The sequence below is a fragment of the Macrobrachium nipponense genome, chromosome 6 (assembly GCF_015104395.2).
Source record: "Macrobrachium nipponense isolate FS-2020 chromosome 6, ASM1510439v2, whole genome shotgun sequence".
NCBI classification, from domain to species: Eukaryota; Metazoa; Arthropoda; class Malacostraca; order Decapoda; family Palaemonidae; genus Macrobrachium; species Macrobrachium nipponense.
Genome location: NC_061108.1, coordinates 103,640,436 through 103,664,577, shown reverse-complemented (window position 1 = coordinate 103,664,577; position 24,142 = coordinate 103,640,436). Strand labels below are relative to the sequence as shown.

Sequence of the window (24,142 nt, the reverse complement as noted above, 5' to 3'; positions counted from 1 at the left end):
AGCCTTGATATTTTCATTCTCTGAAGCATAACTAAAACAAAGGAACGCCGAGCTTTCCAATTATCCCATAACTGCTAATACCACTCATATACCTTTTCTACTACGTGACGCATTTCTAAAGAAAAAAGAATTACCAAGATATCTCGGGATTGCGGAACTATCGAATATAGTGCTAGAAAAATCCTCCTAACGGCCAAAGAGTTTAGTAGGCATTTGGTAAGTAAAAAAACAATAACTGACTCTTCAGATATTCACTAGGACATAAGCAGATATCTTTAGTAACAATAAATAAATAACTAAATAGCGGAGTCAGGTTTTGAAACGTGCATAATGTCATCCTGAATTTTCTCTGCAATGCCTCCCGAGTTAGACGTGAAATTAGAGAAGTTTTTACATTGACATTTTCCTTCCCCCAGTTTGTTACCTGAAATATCTGATTCGGTGGTGATTAAGACTTTTTTTTGTTTGCTTTTAGTTCAGCTGTTAGAAGGCTGCTTAAAAATGCAAGCAGGGTTCATCTCTATTGGTCTTTTAGGATCTGTATATCATTATATATATATATATATATATATATATATATATATATATATATATATATATATATCTACTATATATATATATATATATATATATATATATATATATATATATATATATATATATATATATATATATATATATATGAAGTTGCCTGTGTATTTGCAGTTAAAGCATTCACTTATCTGAAAACTGGCATGCATATATATTATATATATTCATATATATATATATATTATATATATATATATATATATATATATATATATTATATATATATATATATGCATGCCAGTTTTCAGATAAGTGAATGCTTTAACTGCAAATACACAGGCAACTTCATTAGTAAAAAACAATCTCCTTTGAGAGCATGGAAATGTATTTACAAATGGTAGTACCAGTAAACATGCCAATTACGAATTCCCTTGTACCTGATACATGTTGGAATCCTTATACCTGAAACCTCTCTCTTCTGGTCGGTACTCTTTGATTATCATCATATCAATCGAAAAATACCATTAAATCTAAAGCTCACTGTCCCAAATTTCGTACGAGGAGCAGCAATGCAAGCAAGTGGGAGCGCTCTGGAGAGACAGGCGGATACTGGAAAACGATTACTGGAAATGTAAATTGGACATCGAAGCCACAGATTCTGGAAAGTTGTCAGATCGCCCTCCCCCCCACAACCCTTTTTCTGTTCACGGACTATATACAATATTGTTATTGCCATTATGATTATTATCTCAGTAGATTACTATTATTATTTCAGTAGATGAAACCTATTTTCATGGAACATGCACACAGGGGCCAATGACATGAATTTCAAACCTCCAAAGAACGTTGGTTTCAACCTCCCACCGCAGGCTCAGCACTGATCATGATACAGAGTCATAATAATAATAATAATAATAATAATAATAATAATAATAATAATAATAATAATAATAATAATAATCTTTCCAATTTTTATCACCATCCAGTTGACAGAGACAGTAAAAAGTTCAGTGTATCTTAGTTTTACCAGACCGCTGAGCTGATTAACAGCTCTCCTAGGGCTGGCCCGAAGGATTAGATATTTTTACGTGGCTAGGAACCAATTGGTCACCTAACAACGGGACCTACAGCTTATTGTGGAATCCGAACCACATTATGTCGAGAGACGAATGTCTATCACCAGAAATAAATTCGTCTGATTCGCCGCTTGGCGAGACGAGAATCGAACTTCGGACCACCGGGTTGATAGCCGAGCGAGAAAACCACTCGTCCAACGAGGAACTGACAGGCAGTAAATGCTATGCAAATAGCACAGACGCCTTGCAGGTGACCTTGGAATTTAGTTTCATACATAAGAAAGAATTTCAGTTTCTCTCCTACTTTATCTTCTCACGGTCGGGATGTTCTCTGGGCCAAGATAATTATATCCTTTCGATTCTCGTCCCGCAGTCATGAAATAGCTCGCGTCTGCGCAGCCGCAGTGACTTTCTCATCACCGGATAGATCTCAAAAAAAAAAAAGGAAAAAAAATCACATGTTCATTTAACCCTTCCACTGACAGAAGCTCACGGGAATAGAAACGTGAAGCAAAAAGACTGTTATATTAAGAAGCATTTCTAAAACGAGGCAGATTGGTTGAGATCGGTAAAGAGCAGGACTATTTTTACGATTCGCCATTACGTAATACATTACAAAGCGCTGTATTCAGCAAAGGGTAGTTTGTGTCGTATGGATGAAGCAGTGACATTATCGGAGCCATACGCGCACCCATACGAAGGAAGACCTGTTACTATAGAAGACTTCTAGATCTAAAGCAACAACATTCTCAAAAGAGAAAAGAATATATATTACAGTTTAGGCCAAAGGCCAAGCGCTGGGACCTATGAGGTCATGCAGCGTTGAAACTGAAAATGGCAGTAAACACGTTTGAAAGTTGTAACAGGAGGAAAACCTCGCAGTTGCACTATGGATCAATTATTAGAAGGTAGAAAGTCAGAAGGAAGACAAAACAGCGGAAGTACAGTAAAAGGAACGAGAGGGGTTTCAGCTGGGGGCCTAAGGGACGCTGCAAAGAACTTTAAGTGATGCCTACAGTGCACCGCATGTTGGTGCACAGATAACGATACTCCCTTTTGTAACCTTCACGGGTAAAGCGGGGGTACGTTACCGGGATCCATATCCTAAGTATTGACTTTTGAATATTCAAAATTCAATTCCGACGTCTACTTCAAGGAGGAATTTTGTCAATCCGTCTCCATAAATGATTTAGAAACTCTTTCCTCGGCATGTGAGCAACGAAGACATATATATATATATATATATATATATATATATATATATATATATATATATATATATATATATACGTACATGTGTGCGAATAACGTGAAAAGGTACTCTCACGCACTAGGCGTTAAGAGTAGTACTTAACGGAGCTGCAGTACATGTTAAAATTTAAAATTGATCATTTTGGTTGGTACTTGATGAGGCTAACGCTGTGGTAGTTCCTACACAATATATATATATATATATATATATATATATATATATATATATATATATAATATATATCGAGCTACAAATGTCCTTTAATATCTAATTCGCTCTACCTCGGAATTAATATATTTTCATATATGTTTTACCGAAGGGGAATTTTTTTTACGATAATAGATTTGCTGGCTGACGGGCACGAACCATCGACACCCTCAAATCCAGGACGACAGTGAAGCCTTAACCCACTCCGCCACCCGTCAAATTTATTATCGCCTAAAAAATTCCCCTTCGGTTAAACATATATGAAAATATATTAATTCCGAGGTAGAGCGAATTAGATATTAAAGGACATTTGTAGCTCGATATATGTATATGAATCACGGTAATGTGATATGACTAAATATATATATATATATATATATATATATATATATATATATATAATATATATATATATATATATGTGTGTTGTGTGTGTGTGTGTGTGTGTGTGTGTGTGTGTGTGTGTTAGAAAGTTCTTGAGTTTTCTATCCAAGGACAATACTTTACTTTGAGGAGATACGTAGATCAATGGCCCGTCAGTCACATCACTACGCTCTCATCAACTATTTACCTCTGAATTGAACAGCGACGTTTTCTTGTGAATGTTTAACATTTTCTTTTCACTTTTACACAGATGATTCACAGAACTATTGCTGTGTCTTCCTCGACGCTTTCTCTCTTCACTTCTTCCTCTATACATCTGTCCTTCCCAAAATCTCTGAAAGCAGTTTCTCCCACGCTGAGGAATCAGCCGTCTGTGGAGCGGTTCTTTGAACAGCCTGTTTGGTTGGCAGTTCCTTCGTTCTTTCTCCCTCAGTTACAGGTCTCTCTACTGAACCCGATACCTCTCTCACCAGAATTCCAGAGCATGCAGGAAGTCCCTGTAAATCTCGACTTTCTCACAATGCAGGGCTTTTTTTTTTTTTTGTTTATATGGTGTTTTTACGTAGCATGGAACCAGTGGTTATTCAGCAGCGGGACCAACAACGGCTTTACGTGACTTCTGAACCACGTCGAGAGTGAACTTCTATCACCAGAATTATGTATATCTTAGTTTTACCAGACCACTGAGCTGATGAATATTTTTACGCGGCTAGGGACCAATTGGTCACCTAGCAACGGGATCTACAGCTTATTGTGGGATCCGAACCACAGTATATCGAGAAATGAATTTCTATCACCAGAAATAAATTCCTCTGATTCCACGTTGGTCGAGCCGGAAATCGAACTTAGGACCACCGGATTGGTAGTCACCAGAAATACACATCTCTAACCCCTCAGTGGAATGCCCGAGAATCGAACTCCGGCCACCGAGGTGGCAGGTCAAGAACATACCGATCACGCCACTAAGGTGCTACACACAATGCAGGGCTAAACCTCCCATTTGTATCAGCATCCTTCTCTTCTTCCCCACACATTCATGTTAGATATCATTTGCCTCGTGCACTCTCACGCCATCTATCGGTAGTTACAGCCATGTTTTCACTACAAGAAAATAACTGGCGGTGACCTTAAGAGCTGTTGTTTACCGGAATTAAAATCAACGAACCCTAATAAATAGGCTTTAATTATAAATGTAACCGAAAGGTTGCCCCCTCCTCCGCCACCCTGTCCTTGAGGTTCAGTACATATTTTCACAAAGTTAAATGTGCTTAGACAAAAAGTAACTTTTACCAGCATCGCCGCTCATTGACCTTTTACAAAAATTCTTTTCATATAGCATTAAAGAAGTGTTCACTAATTGCATATCGGAGCATACCAGTTCTATCTTTAACCTTATACTAGAAGGCATGAATTAATAGTAAGCCATGATGCTAAAACAGGCAAAGCACCGAAGTTCACCAACGAGAGAGTCATTGGTCAGCAGTCTCATGACGTTTATAGGTCACAGAATAACAAATGCAACTCAGTCGCTTTTTAATGTGCGGTAGTTCCAGTTTGGTTGCGTAGTGGGAACGTCCCGGCTGATTACGAACAAAGGAGCTGTCGCATGGCCCCGCCTGGAGTGTAGCCTGGATTTCCAGAAACGACCTTTGTATCATTCAGAGGGAGGTGCGCCATTATGGCCAATGTCGTCATGCATTATTTGGAGTGCGACGTAGTTGATTTGCGTGATCATTTCTTTAGTTTCTATTCGAAGTGATTCCTTTTACCTTTAGCCAAGACGCCGCGCGAACTTGACATAAGACTCAACCATCTCGCTCAGCTTTAATCTACAGTATTTGAATGAAGCTACACAGCGTAGCCGCCACATATATTAAGTTCAATAAGTTCTACGTTAATATTTGTGAATAACAGTTCTTAACGCTAATCGGTTACGAATGTATGCATTTTGAATGAGAATCCACGATGGCTAGAATATCCCATCTAAAGGATATGTATTGTGCTGCGCTGTGAATAATCGCGATAATGTTTTAGGGTCAGTTCAGAAACTGACCCGGAACTCCACCTCGCCCTCGATGGGTCGCAGTATCCAACTGGAGGGGAAGACGCCACTAACACCAGGGTATCCATCCAATCACATCGTCAGCAGTCACTCGAGAACTCCGCAGGACCGAATTTCCAAAAGCAAGTGGCAGGAACGAGTGAGGGAAAACAGCTTCGTCAAAAAATTCGGTTCTTGGAGTACAGCCAGTGACCGTCTTTGGCAGCCGTCCATCAACAAAATCATCAGGGTCATCCACTTCCAGCAAAACCAGCGTGACTTTTCAGAGGCCAAGAATGGGGTAAAGGCCTCTCCCGTCCCTCTCGGGGAGTCTCAAAATACTCTGACGAAATACGTTGTTCAGCCAACTGTGGAAGTGATGGTAACACTCGAAGGCGGTGTTGCAATTGATATCGAAGAATTGTCCATCAGAGATGACAAGAAAACTTGGCCTGGTGCGCCACATCTGGTGAGTAGCAAATCAGTCAACTGTAGAAGAGCTTACAGCCGTCATTCCAGAAGTATAAATATTAAGCCACAAATATCATTAAATATCGAATACTCTATACCTCTGGAATAGCTTACATCCAAGGGGAACCATAAATAAGGTATTCTGCTCTAAGGGGAATCAATCATAACTGATAAGTGCTTCTGTTCCTAGGGGAATCATACTGGAAAGTGCTTCTGTTTCTAGGGGAATTATAAACTGGTGAGTGATTCTGTTCCTAGGGGAAACATAACCGTCAAGTGCTTTATCCCGGCCGCGATTCGAACCCAGGTCTGGTTTAGAAACAGCGAACGGAACACGTGATGTACTATGTACGCAGACATACCACAAGGAAACTTGAAACGAAAGGTATAAAACCTGACCTGTTTTGACTTTAGAAAAAAGATCATTAGGACTGATATATAACAAAATATACAAATAATGATCGAAGTCATGTAACAGAGATTACTTCCAATCGGTTTCCAAATTCAAGGACTAACTACTCGGCTAAATTTATGGCCGTACGTTCATCTGTTTTCTATGAATATCCTTTAAACGTAGCATTTTTGCGGGGATTTACAAATGAGCTTTCCCTAGAAGCGGCGGGGCTAGATATACATTTATGACAAGTCTACTTTGAGAATAAGTCGATCCCAAGTTCAGTTTACTTCTCATGTTTATAGAAAAACTACTTTATTTCATGAAATATGGGAATTTTCCTCTAACAACTGTGATTATTTTTTATGTTAATGTTTAAGGAACTGTATGAACTTGATGTATATATTTAAAGATTTTCTATTACAAACACACTCGCGCAAGGTGTAGTATATATTATATATATATAATATATATCTGTAGGTATCTATATATATAATATAAGTATATATATGTGTGTGTATGTATATATATATATATATATATATATATATATATATATATATAATTTTAACAAATATCCCTTTGTTGTTTGATGACTTTTCATAGCCGTGACGGCAGTTTAATAAGTAAATCAGTTAATTAATCTTGTAAAACAAAACAGCATAGCAAGTATTATGATCCAAGCGAATTTATGCAAAAAGATTTTCATGGTTTTTATGGGAAAACTGTTTTTTTTTTATCTATCAGAGTTTTTTTTTTCTGTGGCGATGTTACAATTTATTTTTAGGGAAAGCTTTTGCAAAACTAAAAAAAAAATAAATAAATGAGCAAACTCAAGAAATTGTTCAAATGTCAAATTTTTTTTATAGCATTTTTATAAAAGTATTAAATTTTTTTATAAATAATAAATAAATAAATAAATAAAGTATATAAGTAAATAAATAAGTATATAAACAAAAGTTTATCAATTGTCATACGTCGTTTTGGTAAAAAAAATAACTTTTTTTTTTTTTTTCTCGGCAGATGCGGGGCATGACCTCCCACAAGATCAGCGTCGACAGCCTCGGAGCCAGCCTCGAAGAGACCGGCGAAAAAGCAGAAGACAGCAACGTGTCTTATTTAACCATTCCAAACCCCACGGCTCCCAGGAGGCCGTCCACAGCTGACATCTTCATTGAAAAATTGAAGGTCAGTAAGACAAACTGCTTTTATGATGAGAACTTTTTTTCAATGACGATTATTCAGTAGTATAGGCAACACAATGTATAGCTGATCATGGTGGTAGGTTGGCTAGCACTTTGTAATTTTAAAAGTAATAGGTCCCTTTTAAGATAGTCAATCCAGTTTTATTTTATTTACTTATTTATTTTTTTGTCTTTACAAGTATAAACTCAGAGCTTGTGAACTTCATTTTTTTTGGTACTGATGTGATCATTTTTGTCAACACTCAGGAATTTAAATATGAAAAATTCCAGTTTAAATTGCAGTCAACTAAGTCTTTTCTTGTAGTCACAAGTATAAAATAAAGGCTTATAAGCTTCATTCATCTTTTTTTGTGTATGTTAGAGCAACATGCACTGTCCAGAAGCAAAGCTGATATAATGATTTCTGTCATTTTCCTTTTCTTCTTATTTTGGGCTATTCAGATATTAAAAAATATATAAAGGATGCAAGGCTAATTTTGTAAGTTCCTAGCTTCAAAATATGAACAAGGTTATAAAATGTTCTTAACGATGACTGATATAACCTTGAAGCAATTTCGTTTACCTAATAATTTATAAAACCCCATCCTTCCTATCATTAGGTAACCATAAATTCATAATCTTTTTACGTAATGACTTAATGGCAATTTTACTGGAACTCATTTTCCAGTTTTAGGTATTAAAAATATGACCATGTAACAAACAATGAAATGTCGATTTATATCGAACCTCAGTAATATATGTGCATACGATTAAAACATTCTAAATGTTCAAGGTAAAAATAAACTATAGGGTTGATTTATATTGAACAATCAGAATGTACATACATGCAAACACACACACACAATATCCAAGTGTGAAGTTTCGGAATTTCGTTAAGAAAATAGGTATGTTAATAAGATGCATTTTGTCAAAACATCTCTGACGCTGCCTTTGCATGTCTAAAGCTGATAAATCAATGGCATAGACACTATCCTACAGGCCTACTTACTGCATAATACAGCTAGCCTATGTCATGCATCACATCAACACGTTTACAAGAGGAGACCTGTTGACGGCCATTATCTTACAGAGCTAATGGCCTACTTAATACCAAGCAGTTTTAATAACAAGAGAGACCTTTTAACCTTATATTTTGCGGTTTAGTGATGTTCCGATTTCAAAATTTAAATATCTGTTACAAATGTTCTACAATGAAATGCAGAAATTATCAATCTGGGAAAACGTTTCTACTGCTACTGAGCCGTTTACCTGCATAGCAAAAAAAATTGTGATTAAATTAAATTTGGGTATGATTTGCTTACCTGTGCAATGTTATTCCGCTTACTATGCCCATCTCTTCACGTATAAGCTGCATAACGTACAACTGGGAAGGTAATACACGAAAATCAGCTTAGTACACTATCAGCATTTAATGCTTCTGCCATTCCCGGGCAAACTTCACAGTTGTAGTAGGCACTACGCAGCGCTTACCTGGTGGCGGCAACCGAACTACGTAGAAACAGTATCAGTTTATGCTGAAGCTTCTCCTAGTACTATACAGATTATACATCCAGTTAGTACTGACTTTCTAATCCTTAAATTCCATCCTTTGACGCCCCTCAGGTGGAGAAAGTAGAGGGCGGAGGTCTGAGCATCCAGGGCGTGTCCTTGGCGTCCAACTGTCACGTCACCCTTTGCGTCTTCGGCACTTTCTTCCTCGTGGCTGGGCTCATCCTCTCCTACGTTAGCTTCAGTGTTATGTCGCCGGTAGGTGGGAAGAGAAAGAGAATCTTTATTTCTGAACAAGTAAATTTTTCCCCAGTCTTATTAATGCAGCTCATCACATTACTTAGAGAACGATCGATTTCATTTCTGAGACTAGCTCTATTTAAAAGATGTAAAACAGACAATTTCTGAATAGTTCTGTTACATTCTTTTATGGCCATTCTTTATTGCGCATTTTCATTTCCAGTCACAACTGTTATATCCATTATAAAGGTTGATATACTGTACTGCTATATATTTTTCACGCACACATATTTTAGCCCCGAAATCTTGTCCAGCAGTTAAACAAATTGGCCTATTGTAGTTTCTTTCTGTTAATTTATGCTATGACAAAAAGTATTCTTGTTCTGTTATCTTCGATCCCAATTCTGTCTTGTCTTATTTCCCTCTCGTAACCCATTTTTCTTTTTCAGTCTCTTTCAGTTTCATTTTCTGGCCCATTCTCTTCAGTTTCTCTTGTTTCTCCTCTATATATTCTATTCCGTTCTACTCCATTTTCTGTAATTGTCTGTTACTACTATCCTCGTTCCCTTTTCTTGTCTCAGGAAAAAAAGAAGGATGAACAGCGTACAGAGAATCACTTATAGTACTTTTCCTCTCTAGTGCCTTCTCTGTCTTTTCAAAACAGGAGGAAAAAGAGGAGCGAGACAGAATCCTTGCAGGAGGAACAGCACCGCCAAACCCCAGGAAGAATGCATCGAGTGTGACTCAGATGCGAAAAATCGGGCCAGCCTTTATCTGTATAGGCCTACTTATGCTTATCCTCGGTATCTCCTTCTACGCCTTGGCCAAAAAGGTAGGATGGGTGGACTGGGGTGTTGGAGTGCGAGGTTTGGAGAGGAGAGTGAGAGAGAAAAGACAGCTACATTCATTTCTCTTTATTTCTCATTTCCTCCCTGTATAGTACAGTAACCAAATTCACTATATAATGTGTGTATGTGTGCGCGCACGTGATAATCCTAAGTGGTCCCCAATGAAAGGGTTCTAGATCCGCCACTGGGCGTGCAGTCAAGGATTAAATGACTTCGGTAATTCCAGACCTAAAGGTAACAAGGTATTTTGTTCCTCATGTTGAATTTTGCAGTTAGTGGTTTAAGCAATCTTGTTTCTTCGAGCATTGGAAACTAGACACATAATTGATTTATATTTAGTATGAATTTATTTAACGCATAAAACTTGTTATGCCTTCGACAGATCTCCCGAGACGATTTAGCCCAGCGGAAGATTATCTCACAACGTCACCTGAGCCAACTGGCGGACAGCTTCAGACATCGAGGGACGTCTCCCATGCACACCATCGCACCTGCACCGCATGAAGTGAGTATCTCTTATTTATTCATTTATTTATAAGCGCGACTGAATATCCATGAACTTAGTACTTTATTCAGTTTTAGTTAATTTTAATTTAGAAAGGGGAGTTACCTGACTATATATATATATATATATATATATATATATATATATATATATATATATATATATATAATATATATGTGTGTGTGTGTGTGTGTGTGTGTGTGTGTGTGTGTGTGTATACATATCTATATTGCATAATTGCGTTACTCCAATTAGCTTTAACTGATGATCTTCATGTTCGGAATTTAATACAGCGTATTTATATTCCTGCTAGAACCTCAGAGAGAGAGAGAGAGAGAGAGAGAGAGAGGAGAGGAGAAGGAGAGGAGAGAGAGAGCGAGAGAGAGAGAGAGAGAGAGAGAGAGAGAGAGAGAGAGGAAGCCTTCACTAAAGGTCGGAGCAAACTATTTCCGATCTTGTAAGGGATCCATGAAGTTTGCATATTTGAAGGTTACCGCTTGCGTCTTTCACAGGCTTTGCCTTGCTTCTTATATTGGTGGTTTCTATTCTTGCCGCATCTGAAAGTCAATTTTACCATTTCGTTTTATAACGGGAGCAAAACGACTTTGATAGAGGTTAATATCTTTTGCATCAGAATCAATTTCAGTAAAGGACATGGAGCCTTATTTTTTGTACAAAATTTTATCAGGCTAAACAGAATCCTCTCAGTTTAGAAATGAATCGATCTCATGTTCGGCGCGTACTATAGAATGGAGCGCATACAAACACGTACACACACACACATGCATACGCATACACCAAGCGAATCTTCATAGACTAATAGGAAGCCAAAATGACCATTGTTCTTAATATCTAGTTTTTTAGGTCTTCTATATATATATATATATATATATATATATATATATATATATATATATATATATGTATATGTATATATATAAGTCATTATTAACAGACGAGTCTGATGGTACTGACAAATGGCCACTGGCCTAGTCTTGCCGCGCGATGAGAAATCATTCTCATGAAATGAAAAGATGAAAAACTTTGACAATAAGAAAGACGAGTTTCAGACTTTAAGAATAAGGGATAGGCTCCGATATGCAGCCTACCAGGCCTAAAGGCAAGTTAAGACGGAAGTTAAATCACAATGAAGAGTTGAATCCAGGTTGTGAGTAAGATTCGGCTTACCGGTGAGACTGAGTCTAGGGCTCCAGTAGGGTTCATGAAATGATAATTATCACCTGTATCTGGAAAGAGCACATTTCTTTAAAAATGTTAACCAGGTTACACGTTGACACACACACACACACGCACACACACCCACCCACACACATATACACACACACACACACACACACACACACACACACACACACACGTCTTTTTCACAGCGAGTGGTTAACCTTTCATTACAGTAGCAGAGTATCTTGGTTTTATAAGACTTTTTCAGTCTAAGATACTGAATGGCGACTCTCTTTTGATAGCACCTTCCAAGTTAAAATTCACCCGCGTCAGTTTTGGAATGGCGAAATGTTAGAAGTACTATTTGCCTTTATTTAACTACGTGCAGATTACATATTTATCCCTTGCCTGAACTTCTTCAGGGCCGCTTTAATGTCGTCAGAGAGAGAGAGAGAGAGAGAGAGAGAGAGAGAGAGAGAGAGAGAGAGAGAGAGAGAGAGAGAGAGAGAGAGAGCTGCCTGCTTTAATTCAAGTACCAGCTGCAAAAGTCAATAACATCCAAGGGTGAAATTAAAGGGAGAAAATTAAAGTTACGATTCTCTCTCTCTCTCTCTCTCTCTTGTAATAGCAAATGCTGTGTAGACTATCTGGTCTTCAGGAATGTCATTCCGTTATTAATCTCTACAGCTCTCTCTCTCTCTCTCTCTCTCTCTCTCTCTCTCTCTCTCTCTCTCTCTCTCTCTCTCTCTCTTTCGTAATAGCAGTTTTTGTATGTGCTTTTGATCTTCAAGGATTGTAATATTATTAATCCTCTCTCTCTCGCTCTCTTGTATTTTCGTGTATATGCTCTATGGGTCTTCAAGATTGTATTATATCGCTCTCTCTCTCTCTCTCTCTCTCTAAGATGGGTGAATTGCACTATAAAAGAAGCCATTAATGACAATTGTTAAAACGGATGGCTTTAAGGGTTAAAATCGAAATCAATGACATAATGTCACTCATAAAATAGGTCACAGACAAAAGCCTATGTAAACAGAATGAGAAAAATTATCAGTAATAAAACGGAAAACTGGACAGGACAAAACGATCAGCACAACAGGAAATTGAAGTCAGTTGAAGTCAGTCGACGCCAGCGACATCTCTCGGGGACGAGCTCAGACCCGAAACCTTTCGGGGGAAATGTCATAGAAATGGTGATGGCATTCTGGTGCTCCGTTTAAACTTTCACCGATGACGCTCGTGGGTGTAAATGCGTCTTCTCTGTGGTTCGTGCGTCTCTGACCTGTACTCTAAACAAAAACAAAGTATTTCTGGCGAATGGTTCTAGTTTTCTTTTACAGAAAACTAGAACTATTCGCCAGAAATACTTTGGTTTTGTTTAGAGATGGCTTTGTCTGTCCGCCCTCTGATCTTCAAAACTATTGAAGCTGGAGGCTAGAGTGTTCGCTTCAGTTACAAGGAGTTACAAGGATTAGGATGTCTCAAAGACTTGTTAGTCCATCTGATGAGACATCGTGTGCTCACTTATCTCTAGGAGCAGGTTTTACAATTCATTCACTTTGTTCTAATGATTTTGTCTAGCTTTCTTTTAAACTCTTCCACACTGTTGCTGTTCACAGGGCATAACCAAATAGAAATCTTGCATGAACTTGAGAGAGAGAGAGAGAGAGAGAGAGAGAGAGAGAGAGAGAGAGAGAGAGAGAGAGAGAGAGAGAGAGTACTGTTGGCGCAGTTGTAATTGTCACGGACAGATTTTACTTATATTATGTTCACGAGTAAAAATGATCTTGTTTACTTACACTTCTTTCTGAAGAATTGAAATGCGTACATACACACATACATGCATACATACACATATATATACATATATATACTACAATGAAATCTAAATTTACTGTTAGTATCTAAATTCCCTCATGAAAATTCCAGCAATACCCGATCTTGTCCGTCCGTCGTAATTCCTGGTGGGTTGACCCGACGCCAGTGGAGGAGCCCATCAGTGTTGATGGAAAGGAAATCGCTATCCAGTGCCCTTCGCCACTCGGGTAAGTCCTGTTGCCATATTGTATTCAACTCAGAGACCAGTGGAAAGGAAAGCATTCTTTCCCCTTATCTAACTCACTTCCAATAAAAGAGAAAGTGTAGGGGTTGGGATTGATAAGGAAAAGTAGGCTTTTACCTTTCTCTACAGATCCTTGGAAACCGAAAGAGATTGTCATGGATATTCACAGAAATGATTCTTAGGTCATTGAAGCGTTGAGAAGAAAATTATATTAAAGAATAGTCCTGGGTATACATAATAGCTTGCCTTTTCGTTAAACTGAAATAACTATTTTTAGGAATCGGTTATGTAAACCCTCATCCCGCAAAGTACATTAGCATTCATGAGAATAGGTTATAGTTGCCGAACTCTCTTGATCTAAAATTCATGGATCTCCCTCAGAATGGAATATATGTAATAAAAATTTAATATACACTTAGAAATAAACGGAATATTCATAGTTCTATATTAAAGAACATCCCCTCTTCAAGAAATTGGGAATATTCATGGAAAAAGACTACGGGTCATCAGAACGTTAATAAATAGTGATAAGTTAAGAGGGAGACAGATATCGAATTTTCATTGATCGTTTTGTTTGATTAATGTTGACCTTCCCTTGACCTTCTCTTGTTTCATACGCTTGTTTTCCATCACTATTCTTTAGAAGAACCTTCCAAAAAGTATTTCAAGTTTTCTGAAATTAGTATTGTCGTATTGTTGATGTAATTAAATTTATTGTCCTGCTCTGTATTATTATAAAATATACGTTTTAAATATTCTACTTATTTGTAAGATAATCAACTTTTAATACCTTGAAATTCCACTGAACTTTAAAATATACAAAAATAAACTCAAATCACCAGATAATAAAGAATCATATATTTCTACCCATGGAAAATTAATTTTCTTATATATACTAGAGTTTGTAGAAAGAAATATACGTCTCAGCAAATAAATATGCATGTTAAAGATGATTAACTAAGGGGTTTAGCTAAAAGGTTATACTCACATTAGGGCATAAGAATAAAACAGGAATATGCTATTTTTATCTTCATGGCTAAGTCTTAGAAGAACCGACTTCATCCGGTCACGTGATCAACTATGTTAGTTGCAACTCAGTTTGTTTAGCCACGCTAGCTTTCGACACGAATTGAAATTGATTTTTTAGTTCACGCTGAAAGTGTCACTCGTCTACAAGTGCCTATTTCAATTTTATACGCATTTTAGATACAAATTTCTGTGAAGTAAGATGGATTTCCAGGGTGTGTTCTATTTGATATAATATAGAACTGGACAGTTTCACCAGCTAAACAGTGTTTTGACAGGCAGGCACAGACATTTTCATAATTGAAGCCAAGAGTGAGAAGCTTGGTAATTAGGGGGGTTGGAAACTCTACGATCAAACCACACCTCGTTTCACTACCAAGCTTCAAATCGCTATTCTTTGTTTGCATGACACTTCTTGCCCTAATCCCAAATAATCTGTTACACTGTGAAAATGTACACGAGCACGCACATACACATACACAAACACACACACACATATATATATGTGTGTGTGTGTCAGTGTACATCTATAAACTATGTCACAGAAATATATTTCTATAGTTCTTGACGGGTTTGACCTAAATAAGAGCAGTACGCTGTCAGTCGCATCGACCTTTGCATAACAAATACGGATAAATTTCCCAGCACGGATGCACACATGCATATCAATAGGGACGGATTATGCTAAGCGCTAAAGTTTTTTTTTCTTTTTTTTTAATAAACCAATTTAAATTAAGTTTTGACATTTCTCCAAGGTGTTAGTAGGTAGAGTTTACTAAAGTTAAAACTCATTTTGCAACAATGTTAATATTTCTAGATAAGTGACCTGACATTTTTAACGTTAGCTAAATGACCAAATGACTCTGATCAATCTTGACGTTTATAGAAAGTATTGGGTACCCGATACTTGTGTCAATATCAGTGAATTGAACAAAATGGCGACAAATCTGAGACATCGAGGATTTCGCTCACAAGACCAATCTAACCCAAATCCGAAAATTTTAGGGATGTGATAAGGACCAGAGTTTGTCAACATTTTGACCTTCCAGGGACATCCAGGGCCTAATTTCGCCGCCGCCGGTCAGTCCCGTTCCCTCGGAATGCGGGGCAGAGCCTTATAGCGACATTGCCTGCTTCCCTCATCCGCCTGTGTGAGTATCTTGCGCCTTCAGAGTTTCTTCTGTTTTCGTCTGTTGCTTTTGTTTCTCTCCCTTTTTGTCAGTTTCTTTTATTTTCGTCTCTTTCTTTAGACATCGTCTATTTCTTCTTTTCCATTTGTTTATTCTGTTGTTATCTGCTTTCGTCTTTTCTGTTGTTTTTGTTTCTTTCTTTTATTTTCGTATCGTCTGTTTTCGTCTATTTCTTCTATTTTCGTCTCTTTCTCCTATATATGACTGTTTCTTTTGCTTTCGTCTGCTTCATTTGTTTTCGCTTGTTTCTTCTATTTTCGTCTGTTTCTTCTGCTTCCTTGTTCATAAAGCTTTCAGGTGACGGCGGATCTCACATGTAAGACTTACGGGTCACATTCACCAGCCGCATGCTCTTCTAAAAGACACGATTTCCTCATGCTTGTGTGATTAAGCCTACATGCATACGAGTACGTGCATAAATGTGTATTAATGGTGGATTCATAATTACTCACACATTTGTACAAATATAATTCAATTTAAGGATTTATTTTAATCGCTACTGCAGGAGCTGACCTAAACATATTTTGTTGCTTGAAATAACTTCTACTTTGTAACAAGCTTGTCATTTTCGCATGTGCAATAAGCATTGTACATTATACATAATTTCTTAATTATTTTTGATGCTCTGTTGACTTTCGGGCTTCTCTAAAAACTCACTTCCACTTGAACAAGACTGAAAAGGCTTGTCGTCAGCCTGACAAAGGCTAATTGTACACAGGACGGGAGTGTTGACCTTATTTGCCCCATCCATTTTCATGCAGACTTTAGAATTTACTTAAGCACTGACGAAACATCATCCATTCTCACCTGAAAAGATGGGAAAATTTTGAAAAATTTTAATTCAATTGACAATATATAAATGGAAACAAATCCTCCGTGCCAGTATACTGAGAGAACTGATGGCCAGGTCAATGGTCTGGTAAAGCTATTTTAATAATAATAATAATAATAATAATAATAATAATAATAATAATAATAATAACAACAACAACAACAACAACAACAACAACAACAACAACAACAACAACAACAACAACAACAACAACAATAATAATAATAATAATAATAATAATAATAATAATAATAATAATAATAATAATAATAGCCAGTAACTACAGGCCTATCACCTGCCTACCAATAATTTGGAAGTTACTAACAGGTATCATCAGCGAAAGGCTATACAACTACCTAGAGGATACAAACACCATCCCCCACCAACAGAAAGGCTGCGGAAGGAAGTGTAGGGGCACAAAAGACCAGCTCCTGATAGACAAAATGGTAATGAAGAACAGTAAGAGAAGGAAAACCAACCTTAGAATGGCATGGATAGACTATAAGAAAGCCTTCGACATGGTACCACACACATGGCTAATAGAATGCCTGAAAATATATGGGGCAGAGGAAAACACCATCAGCTTCCTCAAAAATGCAATGCGCAACTGGAATACAATACTTACAAGCTCTGGAATAAGACTAGCAGAGGTTAATATCAGTAGAGGTATCTTCCAGGGCGACTCACTGTCCCCACTACTCTTCGTAGTAGCCATGATTCCCAGGACAAAAGTACTGCAGAAGATGGATGCTGGGTACCAACTCAAGAAATGAGGCAACAGAATTAACCATCTGATGTTCATGGACGACATCAAGCTGTATGGTAAGAGCATCAAGGAAATAGATACCCTAATCCAGACTGTAAGGATTGTATCTGGGGACATCAGGATGGAGTTTGGAATAGAAGAATGTGCCTTAGTCAACATACAAAAGGGCAAAGTAACAAGGACTGAAGGGATAAAGCTACCAGATGGGAACAACATCAAACACATAGATGAGACCAGATACAAATACCTGGGAATAATGGAAGGAGGGGGATATAAAACATCAAGAGATGAAGGACACGATCAGGAAAGAATATATGCAGAGACTCAAGGCGATATTCAAGTCAAAACTCAACGCCGGAAATATGATAAAAGCCATAAACACATGGGCAGTGCCAGTAATCAGATACAGCGCAGGAATAGTGGAATGGACGAAGGCAGAACTTCGCAGCATAGACCAGAAAACGAGGAAACATATGACAGTACACAAAGCACTACACCCAACAGCAAATACGGACAGGCTATACATAACACGAAAGAAAGGAGGGAGGGGAGGACTGCGTCAACATCGAGAACAGAGCACTGGGGCAATATATGAAGACCAGTGAAGACGAGTGGCTCAAGAGTGTATGGGAAGAAGGACTGATAAAAGTAGACGAAGACCCAAAAATATACAGAGACAGAGAAAGACAAGCAGAACAGAGGAATGGCATAACAAACCAATGCACGGACAATACATGAGACAGACTAAAGAACTAGCCAGCGATGACACGTGGCAATGGCTACTGAGGGGATAGCTCAAGAAGGAAACTGAAGGAATGATAACAGCGGCACAAGATCAAGCCCTAAGAACCAGATATGTCCAAAGAACGATAGATGGAAATAACATCTCTCCCATATGTAGGAAGTGCAATACGAAAAATGAAACCATAAACCACATAGCAAGCGAATGTCCGGCACTTGCACAGAACCAGTACAAAAAGAGGCATGATTCAGTAGCAAAAGCCCTCCACTGGAGCCTGTGCAAGAAACACCAGCTGCCTTGCAGTAATAAGTGGTACGAACACCAACCTGAAGGAGTGATAGAAAACGATCAGGCAAAGATCCTCTGGGACTATGGTATCAGAACAGATAGGGTGATACGTGCAAATAGACCAGACGTGACGTTGACTGACAAATTCAAGAAGAAAGTATCACTCATTGATGTCGCAATACCATGGGACACCAGAGTTGAAGAGAAAGAAAGTGAAAAAATGGATAAGTATCAAGACCTGAAAATAGAAATAAGAAGGATATGGGATATGCCAGTGGAAATTGTACCCATAATCATAGGAACACTAGGCACGATCCCGAGAACCCTGAAAAGGAATCTGGAAAAACTAGAGGCTGAAGTAGCTCCAGGACTCATGCAGAAGTGTGTGATCCTTGAAACGGCGCACATAGTAAGAAAAGTGATGGACTCCTAAGGAGGCAGGATGCAACCTGGAACCCCACACTATAAATACCACCCAGTCGAATTAGAGGACTGTGATAGAGCAAAATAATAATAATAATAATAACCTGTACACTGAAAGTTATTTCCTTCCATTCCTCTATTCTCTCATCTAATAACTGCTATTTCCCGTAGGGGGTAGTGCCCCCAGTGTACCTCATGCGGTGCACTGCAGGCACTACTCAAGGTTCTTTGCAGCGCACCTTCAGCCCCTAGCTGGAACCCTTTCATTCCTTTTACTGTGCCTCTGTTCATATTCTTTCTTCGATCTTATTTTCCACCTTCTCCTAACAATGTTTAATAGTGCAACATCTTATTCTTAATTTCCCTGAATGACCTTCATAAGTCCCAGCGCTTAGCCTTCGGTGTAAATCGTATATTCTATCTAATAACCATCACTGAACTATTAAGATTTTTTTTTCTCTCATTTTTTCCAGCACAAAAACAAACTCTGATCCTTCAATGCATTCATCGGCCAGCCATCACGGCCGCGACGCCAATAGTGCCCACGTCGGGGGGCACAGTCAACCCTCGAGCGCCTCCACCCACGGGAGGTCACACTCCGGAAGTGCCTCAACGGTGCCCTTTATACAGGTGAGGACCCTTGGGTATGGATTGCGTGGGGGAGGGGCACTATTATTATGACTTGTTATTTTGCACCAACAACACCGTTTTAATGTCTTGTAATGACGAGGAAGACATTTATCATTATCATTATTACTGCTAAGATATTCGCAATATAGTGATGAACTGCTAAGTAATAAAAATCCATAATTATAAAACTAAATCTGCATATCAATATCATATTTATAGTAGTGGATTTTTATTCCTTGATTACAATAATAATGATGATAATAATAATGATAACAATAGTATGATAATAATAATGATTATTATTATTATTATTATTATTATTATTATTATTATTATTATTATTATTATTATTATTATTATTATTATTATTGTGAAAATCGAATTTGAACGGAAATTATATGAAGAGAGTCAGACTTCCTCGGATACGTTTCGAATCCCGCCTGGAAAGGCTAGAATTTCCTTAAATGTTTCTCGTTCGGATTCAGTGTTGATATTCACTAAAAGAAAACATCCTAACGATAAGCTATAGAGCAGGGGTTCTTAACTAAGGGCATACATACCACTTGGGGGTATGAGAACCGCATGCTGGTGGTATGAGAATGGATCTCTGGATATTTGATTTTAAGGTGTCAGTGTATACATGGGTATATTTTGTAAATGGATAACTATATACTAAGACTATAAATGCTTTTGATTTTCTCTTATGTTCTATTCCTAGGTGTTCATTCCTAAAATATGTATTAAACAAAGTATATTAAGTCATACTGTCAATAAATAGGACTTAATTAGACTTAAAGAAAGGTGGTATGGAAACTAATTGAGCAATTCACTGGGGGTCTAGAGTCATCAAAAGGCTAAGAGCCCCTGCTCTAGAGGTCACGAACTTGCAATCCATCTAATAATACATTTTCTTCAAGTAGAATATATATAAGAAAATTAACTCAGAGAAGAGGGAAAGGTAAATTATAAATGAATCCTCAAAGAAATAAATGTATAGATAAGTGACAAGAAGAAGGTAAACCAGAACAACTAAGGAAATGGTGCATGGGGTCTTGAAAGCACCAAATGCTAAGATAAAATTTAAGAGAAAGAAAAAATTGAACAAAACAACTTTGGGTAGGCATACGTGCTTGCTTTTGCAATTGTAGTTCCTTATATTTTCCAATTATTAATTTGAATAATTTACTTATATTTTGATCTATTTATTGTTGTGTTTGTTAATTTTCCTTTTTTTTATTGAGTGATCTCTTCTTTGATAATTAATTTTCCTTTTTTTATCAAGTGATCTCTTCACTCTGTATTTCCCATTACCTTCTGTTAATTCTTTTTAACGAACACCATTTTCTTTGGAAGCTTGAATTTCTAGTCAATGGCCCCTGTGGGCTGAATAATAACAATAATGATAATGTTCTCGTGATAGAGAGTTTTTCCCTACTAATAATGATAATAATAATAATTCTTTTCCATGACCACCAGGAAAACGGTTTTTAATCTCTTCCCCACCACCTCCGTAGGTGACTGCGGCCCAGACATCATTTTCATCCGCAAACATCATTCAATTACCTCGTCTTTCTCGCCACTGCTCCAATCGGACTGATAGCCGACCCACCACTGCCGAAACCAGATGATTGCCTGCCCAGGACCCGTCATAACAACAAGATCCGGGACGGGTCAGAGAAACCGACAAACGGCTGAGCCGTACCTACAGAAGGAGGACTATCTTGCAACGATTCTGGATAGTGCAGGATTAGACGATGCCGCGCACTTGGTCTAACAAGTCTCGACGCCATCTTGGTTAGTCCAGAGCCACACGAGCGGAAGTCCCCAGTCTATATATCTTAAGTTCAGTCCCTTTCTCGTCATCTGCAGAAGTCAGTGTCGCCACTTTTGCAACAGTGAACTTCTAAAAAGTGCCGTTAGCAACTGCAGTGTAGATAAGTACTTGTCGTAACCCTCGCGGGCAGCTGGTGTATCAAAAGGACTAGCTTTCGGCGTGACGCAAAAAAAAAAAAAAAAAAAAAAAAAAAAAAAAGAAACTGCTGTGTTATTCACTCGGTGGTGTTTCTGAGCTGTGATTGGGGTAGTTCTTAGCGCGCTATATGTGAATCATAGATCATCTATATTATAAAGATAATTGAAATTCATAAATTACCTAATAGAAACCTCTAAATATATAAATATACACCTATATATATAATATATATATATATATATATATATATATATAATATATGTATAGATAGATAGATAGATAAATCATTATAGTTTTGGATAGGAGATAGAATGAAGAAAAGCTATAAGACTTCACTAATTTTTTTTACATAGGGACATGAAATCATAACTTGATTATTTGTTGCTTTCACGGCCTCACCAATCTAAAATTTCTTCGACCGTGAAACAAAACATGAAAAGGCATTTCCAAAGGACTGCAGAAGGAACTCTACAGTGATGCAACGGGAATACGCTGATGAAGGTATTTAAGGAAAAAAGAATAGTAAATTTGAACCAGATGTGACCTCTATTCTCTATTTTTTTTTCCATCTGTCCACCCGCCAGTGGTGTTTGGGTATGGTAACATTGCGTCCCGGGCTTTAGATAGTTACGCTATGTGTAAGTTTTAGGTAAATAAAAGGATATCTGGGTGTACATTTGTAACTGAAAAGTGTTTTGATAATTTACTGTATGCGAATTACACTGTTAATATTCGAAATAGGATATTGTTATTATTGTTGAATGTAAGCTGAATGTGACTATCTAAAGGCCGGGACGCAGTGATACCATACGCAAATACCACAGGCGGATGGACAGATGAAAAAAAAATAGAGTATAGAGTTCACATCTCGCTAGTTCATCTGAAATATCTGCATCAAGAAACCATACATTTTTGTTCTGGTCTCAGCATTGGGGAACAACCGCGAAATATATTCATCTTTGGATGCTTACGTCTATATGTACTTTCATATACTTTGCTACGCTTAATTTATGGACTATGTTCGAGAGATTATAGTTTAAGAAAATGTCGTGACGAGCAATTTCGTGAGCACTCACGCTTAATTCATGTCATGTACCTTAAATGAAAATGTTTGTCAAGTTTATGAACAGTGAATAAAAAGTGAGAATATTATTAACAGCCGTGAGGTGTACTCACGGGAAAATGTACATATATATATATATATATATATATATATATATATATATATATATATATATATATATATATATATATATATATATAATGTATGCGTCTGTGTGCCTGCGTGTACAAATAACAAGACTACATGTAAAATAATGCCTATTCAGTAATATCTGAATGTATATAATGTTCATACGTAAAGCATATGCAGTTCTTACAATGGTTAGAAACGAAATATGTCTAAAGTAAATAAAAAGCACATGTACAATATGTAACAATGATCAAGAAAATGTTCTAGCGACAGTTAAAGAGACAAATCCACCCACGAATGTTTCACCTGCGGAGTTACCCACGAAAGCCACCACCAACGCATTTTCTAAAAAAATGTTTTACAACCCCACGCAGAGAACTTACGAAACCGAAAGTATTCGTAGTAACACATTATGTAATTGCAGTCGAGTGCATTAGTCCAAGGGCGTTATTTTGAAACTATGAACCGAAAGAGTTTAATTCTAAGTAAATTAAAGGTATCGTTATATATTGCATGATATTTGTATACAGTATATACTGCGTTCTTTCCATTAATATTTGAATTCATTTGAACAGTTTATGGAAATTTAAAAAAAAAACGTCAGGGTAACTTTGTATTTTCTCTTTATCGCATCTTGCTTCACTTAAATTATTGGTATCGCAATTCCACTGCATTTAATATATATATATATATATATATATATATATATATATATATATATATATATAATTTGCCGCCTCTTGGAAAATAAGCTGCGGGCTCACATGTGTATACTGGTATTTTTGTTTTGTTTGTTTGCATGGTGTTTTTACGTTGCATGGAACCAGTTATTCAGCAACGGGACCAACGTCTTTACGTGGCTTCCGAACCACGTCGAGAGTGAACTGCTATCACCAGATATACACATCTCTCACACCTCATTGGAATGCCCGAGAATCGAACTCGCGGCCACAGAGGTGGCAGGCCAAGACCATACCGGTAGATCACGCCACTGAGGCGCTGTATACTGGTATTGAACATGATAATGAAGGATGAAGAGAGTATCTCTCTTCCTCCTGTCGAACTGAGAAGCATTTCGCAGTCTGTTATTATCGATCTTAACAATCAAGCAACCAACCAAATTAATGGCGAATTACAAATAGTCAACCCAAACACCCCTCGAACGCTAAGGAGGAACATGTTCGATTAAGTTACT

The 24,142-nt window shown here is 37.4% G+C and overlaps 1 protein-coding gene across 2 annotated transcripts in view; it reads left to right on the top strand.

Moving 5' to 3' along the window:
- LOC135216784 (uncharacterized) overlaps nt 1-23,610 on the top strand; it is an 87,245-nt gene extending 63,635 nt beyond the window's left edge. For both annotated transcript variants that reach the window (XM_064252264.1, XM_064252263.1), the window contains exons 2-9: nt 7,380-7,544; nt 9,164-9,307; nt 9,954-10,121; nt 10,520-10,642; nt 13,754-13,869; nt 15,962-16,063; nt 19,627-19,783; nt 21,298-23,610. In XM_064252264.1, the coding sequence (XP_064108334.1) occupies nt 7,380-7,544; nt 9,164-9,307; nt 9,954-10,121; nt 10,520-10,642; nt 13,754-13,869; nt 15,962-16,063; nt 19,627-19,783; nt 21,298-21,411 (1,089 nt within the window). In that variant the 3' untranslated portion in view covers nt 21,412-23,610. The remainder of the gene's footprint in view (nt 1-7,379; nt 7,545-9,163; nt 9,308-9,953; nt 10,122-10,519; nt 10,643-13,753; nt 13,870-15,961; nt 16,064-19,626; nt 19,784-21,297) is intronic.
- The last annotated feature ends 532 nt before the right edge of the window (nt 23,611-24,142 follow it).